Source organism: Mesoplodon densirostris, chromosome 4, assembly GCF_025265405.1.
Source record: "Mesoplodon densirostris isolate mMesDen1 chromosome 4, mMesDen1 primary haplotype, whole genome shotgun sequence".
Taxonomy (NCBI): Eukaryota; Metazoa; Chordata; class Mammalia; order Artiodactyla; family Ziphiidae; genus Mesoplodon; species Mesoplodon densirostris.
The window spans coordinates 140,203,383-140,223,710 of record NC_082664.1 but is presented as its reverse complement, the minus strand read 5'-3'; the positions used below and the strand labels follow the sequence as shown (position 1 = coordinate 140,223,710).

Here is a 20,328-nt window from a genome sequence, read left to right as displayed (position 1 = left end):
ACATTTATTGAATATTTCTTCAAAGTCAAATACTATTCTAAGCACTTCACATGGATTACTTCATTTAACTACTATGACAGTCCTTTATTTAGGCCTTTACTAGCCCTGCTTTTCACATGACAAAACTAAAGATGGATTTCCTCTATAATTCTTAATAATAAGCTTACACTATTTCTTGACTTTTAAATTTTAGGTGTTATGTCTAATTTCTTTATATTCCTTTCTCTTTTTAGCAACCCAGTTTCAAGGATTAAATATTTCTTTCACTTGAGTTACCATTTGACTTTCTTTTAAAAGTATGTATACAGGGGCTTCCCTGGTGGCGCAGTGGTTGGGAGTCTGCCTGCTAATGCAGGGGACACGGTTTCGAGCCCTGGTCTGGGAGGATCCCACATGCCGCGGAGCGGCTAGGCCCGTGAGCCACGACTACTGAGCCTGCGCGTCTGGAGCCTGTGCTCTGCAACAGGAGGCCGCGATAGTGAGAGGCCTGCGCACTGCGATGAAGAGTGGCCCCCGCTTGCCACAACTAGAGAAAGCCCGCACACAGAAATGAAGACGCAACACAGCAAAAATAAATAAAAAAAAAGTATGTATACATTACTTGAGAAGAATGTTAAAATATAATCACCTAGCCTTTGGTTCTTTCAAGTTCCTTGAGGAAGGCTGGATGATCATGATGTCATTTCTGATGCCAGAACCTAGAGGCAACTGTGCTCTTGCTAGAGGTAATAGAGTATAGAAAAATACTCAACTGGCTAGCAGGTAATTTAAGTTTTACTTTTGTAGTTAGGTTACTTCTTTTTTGGGGGGCCTTATGTTTTCTCAACTGTAAGAATGAAAGAGACTCACACTCTCTAAGGATCTTTCCAAATCTGATGTCTAGCAATAGCATAACTTTTAGAGTAATTTCAGAATAACAAAAGCATTTTCATGTCCTGAGCTCTTCATAATGGAATTTAATCTGTACCACGATGTAACCTGATGATTTTTTTTTCATTGTTAGTCATTCAGAGTCCCCTGGCAGATCCCTGAACTCTGCAACATAAGCTACAAGAAACAGCAAAGGCCAGGGTTGTTATATGCTGGGCTACAGAAACATGTCTCCAGGACTAGCATTCAACCAACAGAATAATTACCAAGATTTGAGTATACTTCCTCAAAGGCATAGGTATGTTCCTTCTTCCAACTTCTGAAGAGCAAGTCAACTTAAGAAGAACATATATGCCCAGAGAAACAATTTTTAAGAAAGGAGATATGAATGATGGAAAATAAGATTTCCTGCTGTGCTCTTTCTACCACAATACACTGCTGAACAAACCCCTCTTATGACCAAGATTTTTTTCTTGAAGCTTTGGTGTGAAAAGTGTTTAGTTGGTTGGGTAGTGGAGAAGATATATGTTCATTCTCTCCTTAACACAGCTAGAAAAGCTTATCAGTGTTGTGGAGAATCTCCTTACTCTTAATGCTCACATGCAGTTGGGAGGTACAAGGGCTTCTAATCCTACAGAGTTCATTAAATTTCTGCTAGCAATTGTCTGGAATGAGAGAAGGAATCTCCAACTTCATCCTGTTCTTTTCCCCTTTATTTGTTCTAACACACAGCTACTTTAAAATAAACTGTGCAGTTTACTACTCTGACCAAAGAATATCATAAAACAATAGCCATGGTATTATCAGTATTGTGTGCCATCTTAATATTCCCAAGAATTTTCCTAAAAGGCAATACATACTAATCCCTCATATATTATAACGAATGGTGGTGAAGGGAAAAACATATAGAGAAGAAAACAGCCAACAGTAGACATGAGTGTCAGGTAATTTTTATAATACCAGATAATAATGTAATTTTGAGGGCTAAAAAACTGAATTTAAGACTGTCAGACATTCATTAATATCTCTGTTCTGGTTTATAATGAAATTATATAAATGTATTGCCAAATTATTCTTCCAAAAAGTTCTCTTAATCATACGAAACAGTAATTAATGGTGCCCCACTATCGAATGAATGAAGCTCAAAGTCCTTAGCTTGACATTCAAAACCCGAATCCCCTCATTCCTAAGTAACCCTTCCAATTCACATTAGTCTACCTGCTAGCCCTCAAACATCTTTATTGCTCATGTCCTCTCTTCCAATCTTCCCCCTCTTAATCTCTGTAAAATTTCCATCTATCCAAATCATACTGTCTTTTAAGGCTCAAAATGCTGTCTCTGACAAAAGACAGGCTTTGCCCGGAAATTAATCATCCCAGCTGAAATTAATCATTCCCTACAAACTCTGATAGTAGACATTATTTTACCATTTACTGTACTCAGTTACAAATATCTTGTATTATGTTTGTTTGTTTGTAGTTATCTCATTTGATCCTTCCAATAACCTTGAGAAGTGGGAATAAATATTCTCATTTAGAAACAAAAATGGACACTGTAGAATTAATTCTTAGTTATAAAACTAACAAATCACAGAAAAAAAATATCTCATTTGATCCTTCCAATAACCTTGAGAAGTGGGAATAAATATTCTCATTTAGAAACAAAAATGGACACTGTAGAATTAATTCTTAGTTATAAAACTAACAAATCACAGAAAAATAATGCAAAAAGTTTTCCAGTAATAAGTTTTATGCTGCAACACAAAGATATTAAAATGCATGCAAGCATTCATTCAATGACAAATATTTACTGAGCAGCTACTAAATGCCAGGCACCAGTCCATGCATGGGGAAACACAGCAGTGGACAAACGCCACTAAGTCCCTGCCTTCTTGAAGTTTACGTTCCTATTGGGAGAAAAACAAAAAAAGCAAATAAATAAACATAGAACAGCAGGTCAAGTAGTGGTAAGGACTATGAAGAGTAATGCAGAGTCAACAGACAATAAAAGAACTGTACTCTTTTGACAGGATGATCTAGGAAGGCTTCTTTGAGGAGGTGACAATTGAGCATAAAGTCAAGTAAAGTAAAAGACAGTCATGAGACTTATATTCCAAAAGGGAACAGCAAATGCCAAGTCTCCATGGTGCCAATGTGCTTGTGGTGACTGAAGAACAGCAAGATCGATGTGCCTAGAGTACAGGGAACCTTAGAAAAGTACCAAAAAAATGAGGTCAGATAGGCAGCACGATGCTTCAGGATTAAAAATGGAATTCTTCCCACTGCAAAAATAATTTAAAATATAATTCTTTTTCAATTGAAAAAGTCTTAGAATCTCACCAATACTCATTTTCCTCTTAGATCTACTTAGTCCAGGTAATTTTTTGTAAAAAGCTAAATAAAATAAGGAAAAATCTGCTAAAATCCTAATTAACTGTCCTATTTACATGACCTAATTTTTTTTTCCAGAAGCCAATCATTTTATTTACTTGGACCTTTACATATTCTTATGGTGTACTCCAAAAGCTTTCTAAATGTTGTTCAAACATCAGGGTCTAACTCCTTTTCTGTAACAGAAAGCAACTTACTTCCTTAAAAGGCAGTATGACTATAGACAATACCAGGACAACTAGAGAAATATGAATATAAACAGTATATTAGATATTAGCATTGTGCTAATAGATTTCTTGGGTGGGATAATTGTATTGCAGGTATGTAGAAGAATGTTTTTATTTTTAGGAGACACACAGTGGTATGATGGTAAATGTTTAACAACTGGCTCTGCAAAGAAAAAAAAAAAAAAAGCCCTGGTTTGTAGCACTGCCAATTTCCATGGTGTAAATGCTGGTACCATTGCTGATTTCAAGCAACCAACCTGATGCAGAGCTGGGAAGAAATGTACACAATCAGCTTTCACATGCTGTTACCAGCCAGTTCCATACTGAAGTACACAGGGTTGAAGTGTCATGATGTCTGCCACTTACTCTCAATTTATAAAACAAAAAACAAAACAAAACAAAAAAGCCCCTATGTCTGTCTGTCTAACCACTTACCTATCTACTGACCTCCCACTCAAGAGAGATAAAACAAAAGTGGTAAGATGTTCACAATCCATGAGAAGTATTTGGATGTTAACTGTATGATTCCAAATTTTCTTGTGGGTTTGAAATAGAGCAAGCAATGTACGGAAGTTTAAAGAAATCCTATGGCCAACTCTTTTGTATACCAAAAAATTTGTTTGTATATCAAAAATTTTTTTGTATGTCAAAAAAAATTTGGGAAGTATACCAAATATGATATAGATCTTTAACTTAAAGTTATTTTTAAGATCAAAACCTTGGAATTCCCTAGCGGTCCAGTGGTTAGGAGTCCACATTTTCACTGCTGAGGGCTCAGGTTCAATCCCTGGTCAGAGAGCTAAGATCCCGCAAGCTGCAGAGCGCAGCCAAAAAAAGAAAAAAGATCAAAACGTTTTTAAAAAAAGCAATTTGCCAATACTGAATGCTAAAGTTATACATTCTCCTACTATTATGAATTTAAGTAGAAGTGACCCACTGGATAATGCAACAAACCATGATATGTCTTCACAAAAGAAAATGGCTGATTTGGTTAAAAAATGTAAAAGAATTCTCTAGATGTCAGAGTAAAGTTTTATCAATATAAATAGCCCGATTTCAGCTATTGTTATCAAATTTTAATTCTATTCAGAATATATAAGTTTAATAAGTGGGAAAATAAAAAATAGGAACTTCATATTAATTTAAAATGTTAATTCCTAACTATAAACTAGTTGTGCTCTCAAAAAGGATAAGTTTTAAAGTCCAAATAAAAGTCATACTTTGAATAAATATTATTTATAAATAACAAATAAATAAATAAATAACAATTATAAAGTTATGACTAGATTCCCAGGCTAGCCTACCAAAGGTTTCTTAACCTATAATATTAGCCCATTTCTTACAGCATCATGGAACAAGTGTAAATTCTGGGTCACAGAAGCAGAAGGGCCATGCTCTAAGCACTGAAATCAATCCTAGCTTATATTCTAAAATAAAGAAAAAAGCAATTTGGGGCACCATCTGACCATTCTAATAATTTCCATCAACCTCCTTCTAGTGTCCACCCCCACCCGAATCTCCTTGCCTTAACGCTGCTCTAAATGCTCTTAATGGTGTATGGTCACCCAGAAATAGTTGGTGTGCTCCAATTACCTACTTTCCCTCTCCCCTTGCATGCACGTTACAGATGTGTAGTTCAGTACTTGTTTCGAGTTCCTCTAGTTGTATATTCCAGAATACAAGGTTCAGAGTGACAAACAATAAGGGCCTATTGATCTCTTATGCCTTTTATGATTAACTTTCACAACAGAGTACTAAAACATTCATTTCCTCAGTGCAGCTGATCCAAGTTGTGTATCCTTGGAAATAAAACACTCACCAATCTCTATCCCGTGCCAGGCACAAGCTAGGTGCTGAACCATAGGTTCTCAGTTCGTCTTTCCCACAATCCTTAAGGTTGATGTTATTAGAACAAAAAGAACTGAAGTTCTGACAGGTTATGTAATTTGCTCAAGGTCATTTGGCTGATAAGTGCTGAAGTTAGAATTTCTAAGTTTGACCCTAAAGCCTTAGGGTCTTAACTCTTCCTTTTTAGCATGCTGAAATTTGAGCTAATTTTATAACAAAATATGCCCATTATTTCAATAATCCTGAAAAATGTATAATTAAATATACATTTATTAATCTAAATGGATCTCTTGTTGGTATAATTTCAATCAGAATAACAAGGGGAAACTTTAAAAAGGGAAACTTTAAAAACAGTAAAAACCAGGTACTATGTGAATGGATAATTTTAGACAGAATGAACCCACCTAAGATACACTTGGGAGCACCTGGCCCTTTACTCATCTGTACAGATGATCCTGTCCATAGGGCAAACCAGTCAACATATACAGCATTTCACACCTTATAAAGTTCTTTGACACATTATCTTACCTGAAACTCAGAAGCAACACTTTGAGCCCAGTACAATTTACAGATGAGAAAACAGGCTTGGAAGTTGACCCAAGTCACAGAACCTATAAGTGACACAATGAGCCCCAAATCTAAACTCTAAATCCTTTGAGTCTTTATCCTACTTATACTCATAAATCTGAAGTTATCCAACAAATTTAATCTCTCTTTCTTTCAAAGAAAAGTAACAGGAACAAATTCAGCATGGTGGTTGGAGAGCAAGAGCTACCAGAAGATGTCTGTGTGTGGCTCATTTGTTAAGTAGATGTATATAAACTGGGGACCACCTATACCAAACAGCTTTTGCCTACTTCTTATTTTACAGCATTTTATTTCAATTTAATCAATTTTAAAATATAACCTTTTTTAAACTTTTTATTTTACATTATAATTTATTAACAATGTTGTGATAGTTTCAGGTGTACAACAAAGTGATTCAGTTATACATGTATCTATTCTTTTTCAACTTCTTTTCCCATTTAGGTTGTTACATAATATTGAGCAGAGTTCCCTGTGCTATACAGTAGGTCCTTGTTGGTTAAATATAACCTTCTTTTAAGGTAAGTTATGGGCAAATACATCTTAAATCTATTTTTTTTATTAGGTATAAAGTGATAATAGACTAACAGTCAATAACGCAAACAAATTCCTAAAGTGAGAGAATTTCAGGTGGTGACACTAAAACAATCAATGATTGCTAATCATCTGCTTCTACTCCTATTTGCTCCACAAATATTGGGATATACTAGTGATTCATTCTTTCAGCAAATATATATTAAGCACCTCCTATGCACCTACCATGTATAAGGCTATCTGCTAGGTGATGGAAATATAGTTGTGAACAAGAGATAAGGTTCTTGTCCTCATGGAACTTAAAATCAAGTTGTGGAGACAGACAATAAGCAAAGAAAAAAATCACAAAATGTGGTAAATGTGGGACTTCCCTGGTGGCACAGTGGTTAAGAATCCACTTGCCAATGCAGGGGACACGGGTTTGAGCCCTGGTCTGGGAAGATCCCACATGCTGTGGAGCAACTAAGCCCGTGCGCCACAACTACTGAGCCTGCACTCTAGAGCCCACAAGCCACACTACTGAAGCCCGCGTGCCTAGAGCCCTCGCTCCGTAACAACAGAAGCCACCACAATGAGAAGCCCGCACACCACAACGAACAGTATCCCCTGCTCGCCACAACTAGAGAAGGCCTGCACGCAGCAACGAAGACCCAACGCAGCCAAAGATTTAAAAAAAAAAAAATGTGGCAAATGCTATGAAGGAAACAGACTGCGGAGACACAGAACAACATAGGACACTAATTTAATAAATAATAATAACAGCTAGCATTAACTGAGCACTTTAGATAGAGTAGTCAGAGAACATCTCTCTGAAAAGTGATATTTAAACCAAGGTCAGAAGAATGACAAAGAGCTACCTATGTGAGAACTAGGGAGAAAGGCTTTTTAGGCAGAGGAAATAGTGCACACAAGGCTGTGAATGGTCATCAAAAACCTAAAAGGTGGCCAGTGGAACTGGGCATGCTGAACAAGGGGAAGAGATGCAAAAAGCCTTATTGTAATTTTACTGGATGAGTTTCTTTTATATGAAAAGGAATATATGAGAAATTTCAACTCAGGTTATTGCTAGGTCTGTCTTTGGTATTACACATGGATTAATGTCTAATATTTTGACTAGCTACTGGCATTTTTAGCCAGTCCATCCTGTTTCAGTTTAAAAAGAAAGTCTGACATAATCAACGTCAGATTTTTCACTCATTTGAGCAAAGACAGAATTAACTATTGACAAATTGACTTTGGTTTACCTACTAGGAAAGAAATACTGTTTCCTGGTACTACAATTTTGCTTTTTCATTAAAAAAAAAGTCAGTATTAAGTTAGAATTTCTAAGTTTAACATTCCCTCAGTTTTTAAAAACTTCAGCCTTAAATGGGGGAAAAATACTACCATAATTAGGTGCAAATTTGAGAAGGACAAAAGAATAAATGAATATAAATATTCTTCATTTAATTTTTTTCTATACTTGTTCACAATACAGAATGCTTAGGCCCCATGGGTTTCTTCACTTTTTGAAAAGGAAATCAGCTTTTGAGTCACTCTCCCTATGTACACATTAGCCTCTCAATTCTGCCTTCCAATTATCTTTTTTTCTCATCCTTCAAAGAAATGACAGTGTTCCACCCACTGAATCACTTCCTTCTTACTGAATGACAGGCAAAAACATAGGGAACCTCTATGTCAAGCCCTTTAGTATTGAATCTCAGAAGTTGTATCAAGCCAGCAATTATTTGACAGCTACTGATGTGTCAAGACCCATCAATGTAAATGGATGAAAGATCAACAGTAGTCATTTTTGGACTTGAGATCACAGGGAGTATACAAAACATATACAGCTTAATTAACCCCTTTCTTTTGTCCTCCCCAGCTTTCCCTAAATGATTGACTTCTTAATTATAATATGTCCAATTGTAGCAAGAGCAGTTCACATTTGAATGTCTACTATATCCCAGCCATAGTTCTAAGCACATTACATGCACTAACTTATTTACTCAAAGTAACCCTAAGGCAAGGTACTATTACTTCCTCCATTGTAAAGATGAAGAAGGTGAGGCACAAATAAGATATACAGTTTTCCAAGATCACAATAATTAGCAAATCTGTTTTTCATTTTCCTCAGGCCTATTTTAAAACAAATTTGGTCCCAATATCTTATAATACTTTAATATAACATACTCCTACCAGTCGGAAGGTTAAGAGCATGTACCCAAGCTTATTTCAAATCTGGGCTAGCCCTCTTATTAGCTGTATAACCTTCGGTAAGTTACCAAACCTCTCTCTCTGACTCAATTTCATTTATCTATAAAATGGAGATGACAATAGCATCTAATTCCTTGAACAATTGTGATATTTAAATGAGTTATATATATAAACTACTTGAAATAGTGCCTGGCACATAGTATGTAGAAGAGTTAGCTGTTATTAGTAATAGTACCACACCACTTCCACCCAGGGACTTTAGCAAAAGCCTGATCTATTTAATCTAGTCAACACTTCTTTTCCTCTAACATCTGTCATTTGTATTGTCTGACTTACACTGGCTAACAATGAACTATTCTTAGTAAGTAAGCAACACATCTAATTCCCATGCTACTTTTTTCTAGTCCTTACCACTTCTTTCCTCCTATTTCCGTTGCCCAGGAAGAACTGCTTGAGATTAAAATGGTTTGCATTATACTCTAGGCAAGTTCATAAGCCATTGCAATACTAAAGCTAAAGCCTAAATTTGTAGTACAATCAAAAAGGGGGGTTCTTAGTCTATTCAGCCTGCTATAACAAAATACCACAAACTAGGTGGCTTATAAACAACAGAAATTTATTTCTCACAGTTATGAAGGCTGGAAAGTCCAAGATCAAGACACTAACAGATCTGGGTGTCTGGTGAGGACCAGCTTTCTCATTAGGCAGTTGTCTTTTCATTATAACCTCAGATGGTGGAAGGGGTAAGGGCACTTTCTTGGGTCTCTTTCATAAGGGCACTAATGCCATTCATGAGGTCTTCACCCTCATGACCTCATCACCTACCAAAGGCCCCTACCTCCTACTACTATCATCTTAGGGCTTAGGATTTCAACACATAGATTTTGGGGACACACAAGTATTCAATCTACAGCAGAGGGAAAAAATTAAGCATTCCTCTCAGTTTTAACCTCAAAAAATCAAATTGATTGGTATTTTATTTGAGGAACAGGTTTTGCACTAATAGTTTTTACTTAAGAATTATAAATGACTTACAATATGTGTTCAAATATGAATTGAAACAAAGTATGTTTAAATTATTAATGCCTTGATGATTTCCTAGATGTTATAGGCCTTAACCTTTCATAACAGTTGATAAGCTCAGACAACATTCTTAGAAATGTCTGATGAAGAAACTGTTTCTAACCAAAGCATAAAGCATAGCAAAATTGACATTTATCTTTTAAATTGAAAAGATTTTGATTCTACTTAAATTGTTGAACAATACCATGAACTTAGGACTTCTGAAACCTTGGGACTTCTGAAATCAAAACATAAGCTTAGGGCCTCCCTGGTGGCGCAAGTGGTTGAGAGTCCGCCTGCCGATGCAGGGGATACGGGTTCGTGCCCCGGTCTGGGAGGATCCCACATGCCGCGGAGCGGCTGGGCCCGTGAGTCATGGCCGCTGAGCCTGCGCGTCCGGAGCCTGTGCTCCGCAACGGGGGAGGCCACAACAGTGAGAGGCCCGCATACCGCAAAAAAAAAAAAAAAAAAAAAAAAAAAAAAACATAAGCTTATATTCTATTATTTTGAAATATATTTTTATAGAAAAAATATGCATTCAAAAACATACAAAATTAGAAATACATTTATAACATAAATAAATATTAAATGTTAAAAACATAAAATGCTTTAATTGCTTCTATGCAAAGACCATACTTTAGACATCTCTTGAAACACTGGGCATTCAATATCTAACTAGGATCAGATCCAAACTTTACATCCTTGAGTACAAGGTGAAGTAACATTGTTTAACCCCTCCAGCTGCCCAGCTCCAGTTAGAATTTAACACCATTTAAAAATATATTTCGGGGCTTCCCTGGTGGTGCAGTGGTTGAGAATCTGCCTGCTAATGCAGGGGACACGGGTTCGAGCCCTGGTCTGGGAGGATCCCACATGCCGCAGAGCAACTAGGCCCGTGAGCCACAACTACTGAGCCTGCGCGTCTGGAGCCTGTGCTCCACAACAAGAGAGGCCGCGATAGTGAGAGGCCCGCGCACCGCGATGAAGAGTGGCCCCCGCTTGCCACAACTAGAGAAAGCCCTCGCACAGAAACGAAGACCCAACACAGCAAAAATAAATAAATTAATTAATAAACTCCTACCCCCAATATCTTCTTTAAAATATATATATATATATATTTCCAGGAAGCTTGGTCCACCCATGCCACCCCCTGCATATAGAGGTTAAGATGTAATTGTAATAACAAATGACACAGAAATAAATTACACATACATCAAGCATCCTTTCATAGCTTTTGTATCTTCTCAGATAACTATACATTAAAAGCCTACTAAATCTGCTTGAGCCTTAGCAGGTTACAGGCTATGAATGCAAAACGAAACAAGATACTATTAGGTTATTGCTCATTTGACTATTTCTTTACCTCTGTTGAACATATTTTATAACTGACCAACATATAACCATCTGTAATATCTTGTTTAACATGGTAATGATCATTTATTTAAAACCTACTATGTGCCAACCAGTGTCGTATTTCATTCTAACAACTATGAGAAGTTGGAATTATCCCCATTTTACAGACAAAGAACCTGAGACTCTCAGAGATAAAGGAAATTAATGAAGATTACACAGCTAGCAAGTAATGGAACAAGGATACAAATACAGGTCTGATTCCAAAACCTGTGCTAATGATAACATCAAAGATTCATCTTTGGCAGCATTGCACAAGTAATGTTATATAACTGTTTAAAAATTTAGAAAAAGAAAAAAGAGGAAAAAAAGATTTACCTCAGACTATAGTAAAATTCTATTGACTACTGTGAAACGTAGCCATTGTACAGTAACATCTTAATTATCTGGAAGTACAGTAGAAGTTCTTTTAATTTTCACTTAATCAACTAGCAAGATTGTCCAATGCTTTCCATATCTTCCATAGAAGCAAACTGACAGACATGAGCAGCTAATAAGTTACTTTCCAGTTGCCTGCACACTTCTACTCCTACTAGTTGAGTTGTATGCTTAAGTAGTATCTGGTATTTATTCCCAAACCTGCTTATGCGAATTTATTTTAAAACTATATAAATCAATGAAATGAATGCAAAAAAAGGTTATTTCTGTGAAAACTACGTTGAATGCTTTGGAAAGCGCATATTTTGATGAACATAATTTTGATGAATATATATTCCCTCTCCTCCCAAAACAAATTTCTGTTGACTACACAAATATCCTTGTAATTCCTGGTGTACACAGACACCTACAAAATTGTGTGAAACATTAAAAAAGAATTGAACACTTTTTAAATGTAAAATATTCCACCCTTGGATTTTTTTGCAAAGTCTTATTCCACTTTAAAGAAATCAAAAGTAGAAATCTTAGGTGTACATTTTTGGTGTGGTTTACACAGGAAAGATCATATCTAACTCTGAAAAACAGACCCCATTTCACCCCCAAAAAAGGGCCTTGAGCCTACACCAAAAGACAAATGAAATAATTAAGGCTATTATTTTTTCTGATTCCTCATTTAAACTAACTTTTTAAATTAGCCAACCAACTACCAAATACAACCATGTAGGATAAGAGGGTCCTTTTGTACTCAGAAACTTTTTGAAGCACAGCTGTATACCACTAAGCAAATATCTCAAGAGTTTGCACACTAGAATTCGTATACTTTCTTAGCTTCTGAATGAATATCTGAAGGTTTTCCTAGTTATTCTCATTTTTTAGAGAACTCAGTGTTAAGCATGGTTATCTAGTTCTTTATCCCAGAGACTAAAAGCAGTAAAATTAAAAAGAGACAAGAATAAGCATATTGACAACAAAGACTGTTGACAGTATGGGAATTCAAAAATCAGATCTTAAAAAAAATAGGCTGAAGTGGTTTAAGCTAGAGGAAAAAAAAAATCTCTGTCCACATATCATGGTTACAACTGAAAATATTTTTGGCATTTAAAGAGTAAAGTTTCAGTTATCCAGAAAATTAACTCATATAGAACAGCTTCTGAGATACCAATGTAGAAAAAGTGAAGTATTACTGTTGTCAAGCTCTCCCATAATTGTGCCTTGCCAACCACAGGTCAAGAAATCAATTCAATGGGTTATGCAAGCAATTTTTAACAACAGAAATAGAACAGAAAGTACAAGACCACACTGCACATAGTAAGAGTAAGTATGTTTTGTGAAAAGTTTATTTCAGTATTTCTATACTACTTTGCAAAGTAAAAGATACTACTTACTCTAGGTCCTGGTCAAAAGAAAGCCATGGGCCTAAAGACTCATATTATAAAATATAGTCACAATACTAAACTTTCAATCGCCTCATTTTTACATCATAATGCTAAAGATAGCTACAATTTTAACGAGAAAAAAGTCACTTTTTTAGGAGTCTTGATGCATAAATGTATTTACTTTTTTTTTAGGAGTCTTGATGCATAAATGTATTTACTTTTCCTAGTAATCTACATTAATATATAACATTTTATTGTGTTTAGTACTAGTTTTGGATAAAATACAGATTGTGTGCAAATACTATTTTTTTAACGGCTTAGGCGACTTCCTGGCGGTCCAGTGGGTAAGTCTCTGCCCTCCCAATGCAGGGGGTCCAGGTTCCATCCCTGGTCAGGAAACTAAATCTCGTGTGCATGAGGCAACCAAAAGATCCCACATGCTGCAACAAAGACCTGGTACAGCCAAAATTTAAAAAATAAACAAATAAACAAACCTGCGTAGGACCTTAAAGTAACTTTTACAACAACCACCAAAACAAAAACAAAAACCAAATAGCAACTCTGATTTTCTTTGCTTGTTTATTTTGAGATGCAATTACCGACCTTGGTGCCATCTTTCCAAAGTCACAGATGAAACCTAAAAGTCTAAATTTGGCATTCTACACAAGCAACCTGCTTAGTAACAATATTCTTGCTAATACTTAATTCATACAAAGCTGATTTTAAGAAACAATCAAACACTTAAAACTAATCCACTAAATTAAGTATGGCTTTCTCCACTTCTTTCTAGTGCATTTTAAGACAATATTACCAAAGATGTTTTAATAGAAAAGAAAATTTGACTTTCTAATCCAGTTTGAAAAAAAATATGTAAAAAATAACCAGTTTAATACATATCTTTTAAAATTATTTTATTTTATTTTTTAAAATTATCATTTGTTGATTGATCAATTGACTGCCATGTCGAGGCCTGCGGGATCTTAAATCCCCCACCAAGGATCAAACCTGCGCCCGCTGCAGAGGAAGCACGGAGTCTTAACCATTGGACCGCCAGGGAATTTCCCATATCTTTTTTTTTTTTTTTTTTGCGGTATGCGGGCCTCTCACTGTTGTGGCCTCTCCCGTTGCTGAGCACAGGCTCCGGATGCGCAGGCCATGGCTCACGGGCCCAGCTGCTCCGCGGCATGTGGTATCTTCCCGGACCAGGGCACGAACCTGTGTCCCTTGCATCGGCAGGCGGACTCTCAACCACTGCGCCACCAGGGAAGCCCTCCCATATCTTTTTTTAAATGAGCATCTAATTCATAAAGATAAATGAACATTTCCAATCCGAAAGTCTCAGATTTGGAAGGAACTCTGTTATCTAGTCCAACTCCCTACCAAATACATTAATCCTCTTCCTACAATGTTCCTTGGACTCAAATTCCCATATGATGAACTCCTAACTACGATTATATTAAAATCTTCTAAAGTTGGTCGTTGCAATGGTCAATCAAAAGTAGATTGATAAATGAGTTTTCAATTCCTTTGAAGTCCTTGAGAAACACAGTGTATGCATTATTCCCATAAGTCCTGAAAATACAGGTTTAGAAAGGAAATGGCACATTTACAGTACTTAATATAGGGATATCAGTAGCCCTGTGTATATATTGATATACTGGACAAAGCCCTGGAGTACTTCGCAAACTTTTAGAGTTTGCCTAAAGCACAAAAATCAGCAATGACAAATAATATTTGTGAACTCAAACAATCTTAAATTTTCTCAGTTTATCAAGATCAAATTCTCAAGTTGAAAAAACTTTTAAACTTCTTTAAAATCGAAGTTAGATTGAACCTAAAAATGACTAATGTAACTCTAAAATGATACCAAGTATTGTGGCAACAGATACAAGTGCTGCTCTTGGCAATTTCATTTTTAATATCTCTTGAAACTAATACTTTGAAGACACTTTTGAAGAATGTATTCTCCCTTCTAGTTCCTAACTCTTCCATGCGCCCTTCTCTACCTTACCAGCTGGAATCTGTAACAGAAACAATCATATGTAATTCACAGAGTTGATCCTGCCGCAGAATTAGGTTAACGTTTCCAAAATGGGGCACAGAAAAAAAAAATCCTACTCAAATCAATTATTTACCTCGGTCTGGCTTCATGTTCACGCCAATTTCCACCCAAGGTGCTGTGAAATACACGTGTGGGTTCTTTCAACAGGCTCGCCGCCGATTCTGTGGCTACTGCTCCGTTTTCAAAATGCTAAAAGAGATCAAAATAAAATTAATCTGGTCTTGCCCTCAACACTCGATTTTGCAAGAAAACTACTGCTAACAGGCCTCTTCCTGGCACTAAGTGCGGTGACAGCACCATCCGCAGGTCTGAAAAAAGCAAAACTCTGCACCGCCCTCCCCCATCTCCTCCGGACCAAGCACCCCTCTTCCCCGCCCCTGTGCTCTCCAGGCCAACGTGTCCTTCTTTGACACAGTGTTTCGGAACCAAAAGGAAGATCTATTTATAACCTGAAGGTACAGGCAGGGGGAAAAAAAAAAGGATTCAAGCAACACAAGCTAACTAACCCCTTTGTAAGAAAAATACCGCTGGGAACAGTGGCACCTCCGCAGTGGCTGGTATAGAAATGCTCCGACCTGGTGACTTGGGCGCAGGAAACTCTTCAAGACCCCAAGCGCCTCACCTACAGCTCCGCCCGCCCCGCCCGGCCTCACCTGTGTAATTACCCTCTGGCTAGTCTTTCTGCCTCAACCGCGGCCAAGTTGACACAATGAGAGGGTCAGAAAGAAACGCGAGTCATCTCCTCGTGCCCAGCCCCCAGTCCCAAACGAACTCTACTGGGCTGTCCCGGGTCGCCCCTGCCACCCCCCGGCCCTGCGAGGTCGTCCCGGGAAGGTGTTAAAGGCCGGGCGCTCGCCCCTGCTCGGCGCAGCCTGCTCGTGCGGCCCCCTTCCGTCCCGCCGCGGCCCCGATTTCCTTCAGCCACGCCGTCCGGAGCGCCGCGCCAGCCCTTTTCCCCGCCGGAGAGTTGTTTTCATGGCTCCCTCGGCCGACCTCTGATGACTAACTCGCTTTCCTCTCCCGTCCCAATCCCTCCTCCTCTTGGCACTTCTCTCCGCCGCTCGCCCAGCGGCTCACATCACACTCCCACCTCAGACGTGAGGCTCCGAGAGGCGCAGGGCCGGCGAGAGCGGAATGTGGCGCGCAGCGGCCCCCGGGGCTGCGTTAGAGGACCATGGGGGCCCGAGACAACAAGCCCGACGCGGCTCCCCGGCGCCCCTGTGGCCATCCACCCCCGCCTCGGCCGCCGCCTCACTCCGCTCCCAGCGCTCAGCCCCTCGCCCTGCCTGCCCGACTCGCACCCGAGCCCCGCTGCCCCCGGGCTTCGCCTGCCCGTCGCCCCGGCCGGCCCGCTCGCCCCGCGCCTCTGCCAGCTCTTCGCCCGCCCGCTGCCTCTAGCTCTGGCGCCCCAGCTCCCAGTCCCCCTCGCTCGCCCAGTTCTTTCTCTACAGTTTGCCCTGTCAAAACACTGCCCGGGTCACGTGTCCCAACAACAGCCAACCCACCGCTCGTCACTTCCTCCCCGGCGGCCTCCGCGGCGGGCGCCCGGTTGTTATGGCAACGCTCCCCGCGCCCTGGGGCGCTAGCCTGGGGGCCTGGGTTCCCTTGCAGGTGCTGTCGGCTGCGAAGGGCTGGCGGAGCCCGGGAGGCCCGAGAGGAGCCCGGCGCTTTGGCCGCGCTCGCCTCCTGCCTGCGCTCCGAGCCGGCTGCGGCGCTTCTGGGACCAGGAACCGGAGCTGCGCTATTAGAGCACAGGGTAACTGGGGAGATGTCATCCGAGGGCCTGCCCCAGACGTGGAGGATAATTATAGTCTCCTCCTCCTCCTCCACACTGGATGCTGGCGCAGAGTTGTGACCCAGCCCCGAGGGGCTTGCAGTGCACGGTGGAAGTCGGGTCTAATTAATGTGGCTGAGACAGGAGAGTGGGCAGCCATACGCTGCAGGGATTGGGGAGTTTAAGAGCAAGAGCCCTCCCCAACCAGATTTTTTTCAAATCACTAGGGATTTTAGTAGGATTCGGAACCCAAGCTCTAGAGGCCTTCACTGTGCTAAAAATAACTTTTATAACCTCGAAAACACTGACTCATGGCAGGAGGACACTTTTGACACCGTGTTATTGTTAGGGAGCTGTAATTTTGTTGTGCTATAACAATGTGACATGATGACATTTCATGTTGCGATGTTGTATCATCATTTCAACACAAACAGATGACAAGGATCTACTGTAATTAAAACAAGCAATCCTAACAAGGGCTGAAACTATTAGCTACTCAGTTTATAAACAAAGTACACATGGGGTTGAGAGCTCAAAACAGAGACAAAGAGAAGTACAAAATTTGCAATCCTCTTTGGTTTCATTTAGAAAAAGCCTTTTTTTTAAAGAAATAATTTTGCATACAAGAATCACAACAGGAAAGTACTAGGTTAGGTTTAAAGGTGATTTACTTTAGTCTTTGTACTCTTCTGAGGTTTCCAAAGTTTTACAGGAAGTATGTTTACTTCTACATCAGAAACGTTTTTGTAAATTACAAGATTGGGATTGCATTTTTTTTTTGCCTCAGATCTATTAAATACATGAAATTTTTATTATGAAAACAACAATATTTTCTGGATGTTTTCATATGCACAGTAAAATTACATATGCAACTGCAATTAAAAACCTTAACTCTAAGATTGCAACTAATCAAAATAGGACAGAACATTCAGGAAGGTAACATTCATCTTCATGGGAAATGTTCTGGCATCGTGAAGATGAAACTTCTGACAAACGGCAACAGTTCCTTTATGTAATAGCTACAAATGTTAACTCCCAGTGGATTTGACTTTGATATTACAGAATACTGTAGTATGTAGTTTCTTTTATGAACTGAAGCTTTACTTGTTCTAACATCACTTCTCAATTAACCTTGGTAATGGGAGACAGAAAGAGCAGTTAAAGATAATCCAAAATCCTAAATTTAGCACAACAGCTGGGACCAGATAACAGCTATTGTAAAGGCTTACTGGGCAGCAAGATCTGTGATTTAGCTCCTCTTCCTCTGCCGAATTTGCAAGAGGTATAAAGACCAGAAAAATGTTGAGAGTAGAAGCTGAGAATATTGGATAATCTGGAAAACAAAAGAATTCTCTTTTAAACAATTAAGTTTTAACAGCACATGGATAAATGATGCTGTCTGAACATTTGTTAGACTACCTCGAAGCTTTTTATTGAGAATCTTAAATTTGTTGAAAAATTGGAGATCATTATGGCAGTGGAAAAATATTTTAAAAGAGGTGTATTTTTGACTCATTCATTCATTTTTCAAATTATTTTTTCACTCAGCCTACATTTATAGAGCACTTACTGTCTGCTAGGCATATGCTAGTTTCTGAGAGCACAAAAGTCACCAAAAACAGGGTCATTACTCTCATGGAGCTTACAGTATTGATTACTACAGTTGCATAGCCTACATCAAGTCACATTCTACAGCCTCTTTTAACCTATAAATAATCTCTTTCCAGGCTTCCCTGGTGGCGCAGTGGTTGAGAGTCCGCCTGCCGATGCAGGGGATACGGGTTCGTGCCCCGGTCTGGGAAGATCCCACATGCCGCGGAGAGGCTGGGCCCGTGAGCCATGGCCGCTGGGCCTGTGCGTCCAGAGCCTGTGCTCCGCAATGGGGGAGGCCACAACAGTGAGAGGCCCGTGTACAGCAAAAAAAAAAAAAAAAAAAAAAAAAAAAAATCTCTTTCCTTTCTAATTCTGAAACAATCCTGTAATTGTATAAAGCATTTGTGGAATGGTTGGAAATAAGGACCTACCTACCATGGCAACTCTAGGTGTTGGTGATAAAGTGTGTTTGCACCTTGGAGCACCCAAGCAAAACAAAAATCTCTGGTTCCTGCTTGGTGAGGTATGAAAGTGGGTGAAGAAAGCAAGTCACAACAGCTGGCAGGGGGTTTCCCTGGTGGCACAGTGGTTAAGAATCTGCCTGCCAATGCAGGGGACATGGTCTCGATCCCTGGTCCAGGAAGATCCCGCATGCCGGGGAGCAACTAAGCCTGTGTGCCACAACTACTGAGCCTGCGCTTTAGAGCCCGTGAGCCACAAGTACTGAAGCGTGCATGCCTAAAGCCCATGCTCTGCAACAAGAGAAGCCACTGCAATGAGAAGCCCGCGCACTGCAACAAAGAGTAACCTCCTCTCGCCGCAACTAGAGAAAGCCCTCACGAAGCAACAAAGACCCAACGCAGCCAAAAATTAAATAAATAAATAACTATTTTTTTAAAAACAGCTGGCAGGAACCTTTCCCCTTTTGCATCTGATTTGCTCTCCATTTTGCTTTCCCCTAGTGTTGCAAAGACTTGAGTAATTAACTTCAAAAAAGTTAGCTCATCTTCAGCTAGGAGGTAATCCCCTCAATTTTGATATGTTTTGCTGACATGGGCAGTGTATAACAAAACTGTGTGTTTAATGGAGGTGTTTTACTAACTAAGGTGATGAGGATAACTGGTTTGCTCACTTTATTAGTACAAGGCTGTTACTGTTACCAAGGTCATGGAACCAGTCCAGGCTACCAGAATGAGCTCCACCAAAGCAGGGACTGGTGCATGTTTCTTCTTGTATCTCTAACACCAAGCATAGGACCTGGTACAGAGTAGGAGCTCAATACATGTCAACCTTTGTATTCACCAATAAAATACTCTTGTACATGCCCACAAACTGTACCTCTAATACCAGTTGGCATTTACTCCCTAGTGGGATAAAGCTAGATAGAGAGTTGGGAAATCAGTGGGTGGCACAAACTTCATACATGAAGGATACGTTTTCATTATACTTTTTTTTTTTTTTTTTTTTTTTTTTTTTTTGCGGTACGCGGGCCTCTCACTGTTGTGGCCTCTCCCGTTGCGGAGCACAGGCTCCGGACACGCAGGCTCAGTGGCCATGGCTCACAGGCTCAGCCGCTCTGCGGCATGTGGGATCTTCCCGGACCAGGGCACGAACCCGCGTCCCCTGCATCGGCAGGTGGACTCCCAACCACTGCACGACCAGGGAAGCCCTCATTATATTTTTGGTATTGCCTTATAACAGTAGGAGCTCGTTGTGGGTTGAATTGTGCCTTCCAAAATGATATATTGATGTCCTAACCCTGATACATGTGAATGTGACCTTATTTGGAATTAGGGTCTTTGCAGATGTAATCAAGTTAAGATGTAGTCATGCTGGAGTGGGGTGGGCCCTAAATCCAATTACAAGTGTCCTTATAAAGTGAGAGAGATTTGACGACAGAGGAGAGACAAGGAAGATGGCCATGTGACTGGGCAACAGGGATTGGAATGATGCAGCTGCAAGCCAAAAAATGCAGAAGATTACCACGAGCCACCAGAGTCTAGTAAGAGGCGAGGAAGGATTC

The 20,328-nt window shown here is 39.5% G+C and overlaps 1 protein-coding gene across 7 annotated transcripts in view; it reads right to left on the bottom strand.

The window, feature by feature from the left end:
* Positions 1-16,355, bottom strand: part of ATOSA (atos homolog A) — an 88,410-nt gene extending 72,055 nt beyond the window's left edge. For 3 of the 7 annotated variants that reach the window (XM_060097319.1, XM_060097325.1, XM_060097326.1), the window contains exons 1-2: positions 15,445-16,355; positions 15,012-15,127 (exon numbers count right to left, since the gene is read on the bottom strand). In XM_060097319.1, coding sequence (XP_059953302.1) covers positions 15,012-15,027 — 16 coding nt within the window. In that variant the 5' untranslated portion in view covers positions 15,028-15,127; positions 15,445-16,355. The remainder of the gene's footprint in view (positions 1-15,011; positions 15,128-15,444) is intronic. The other 4 variants (XM_060097320.1, XM_060097321.1, XM_060097322.1 and 1 more) reach the window with 4 other exon arrangements.
* Between the last annotated feature and the right edge of the window lie 3,973 nt (positions 16,356-20,328).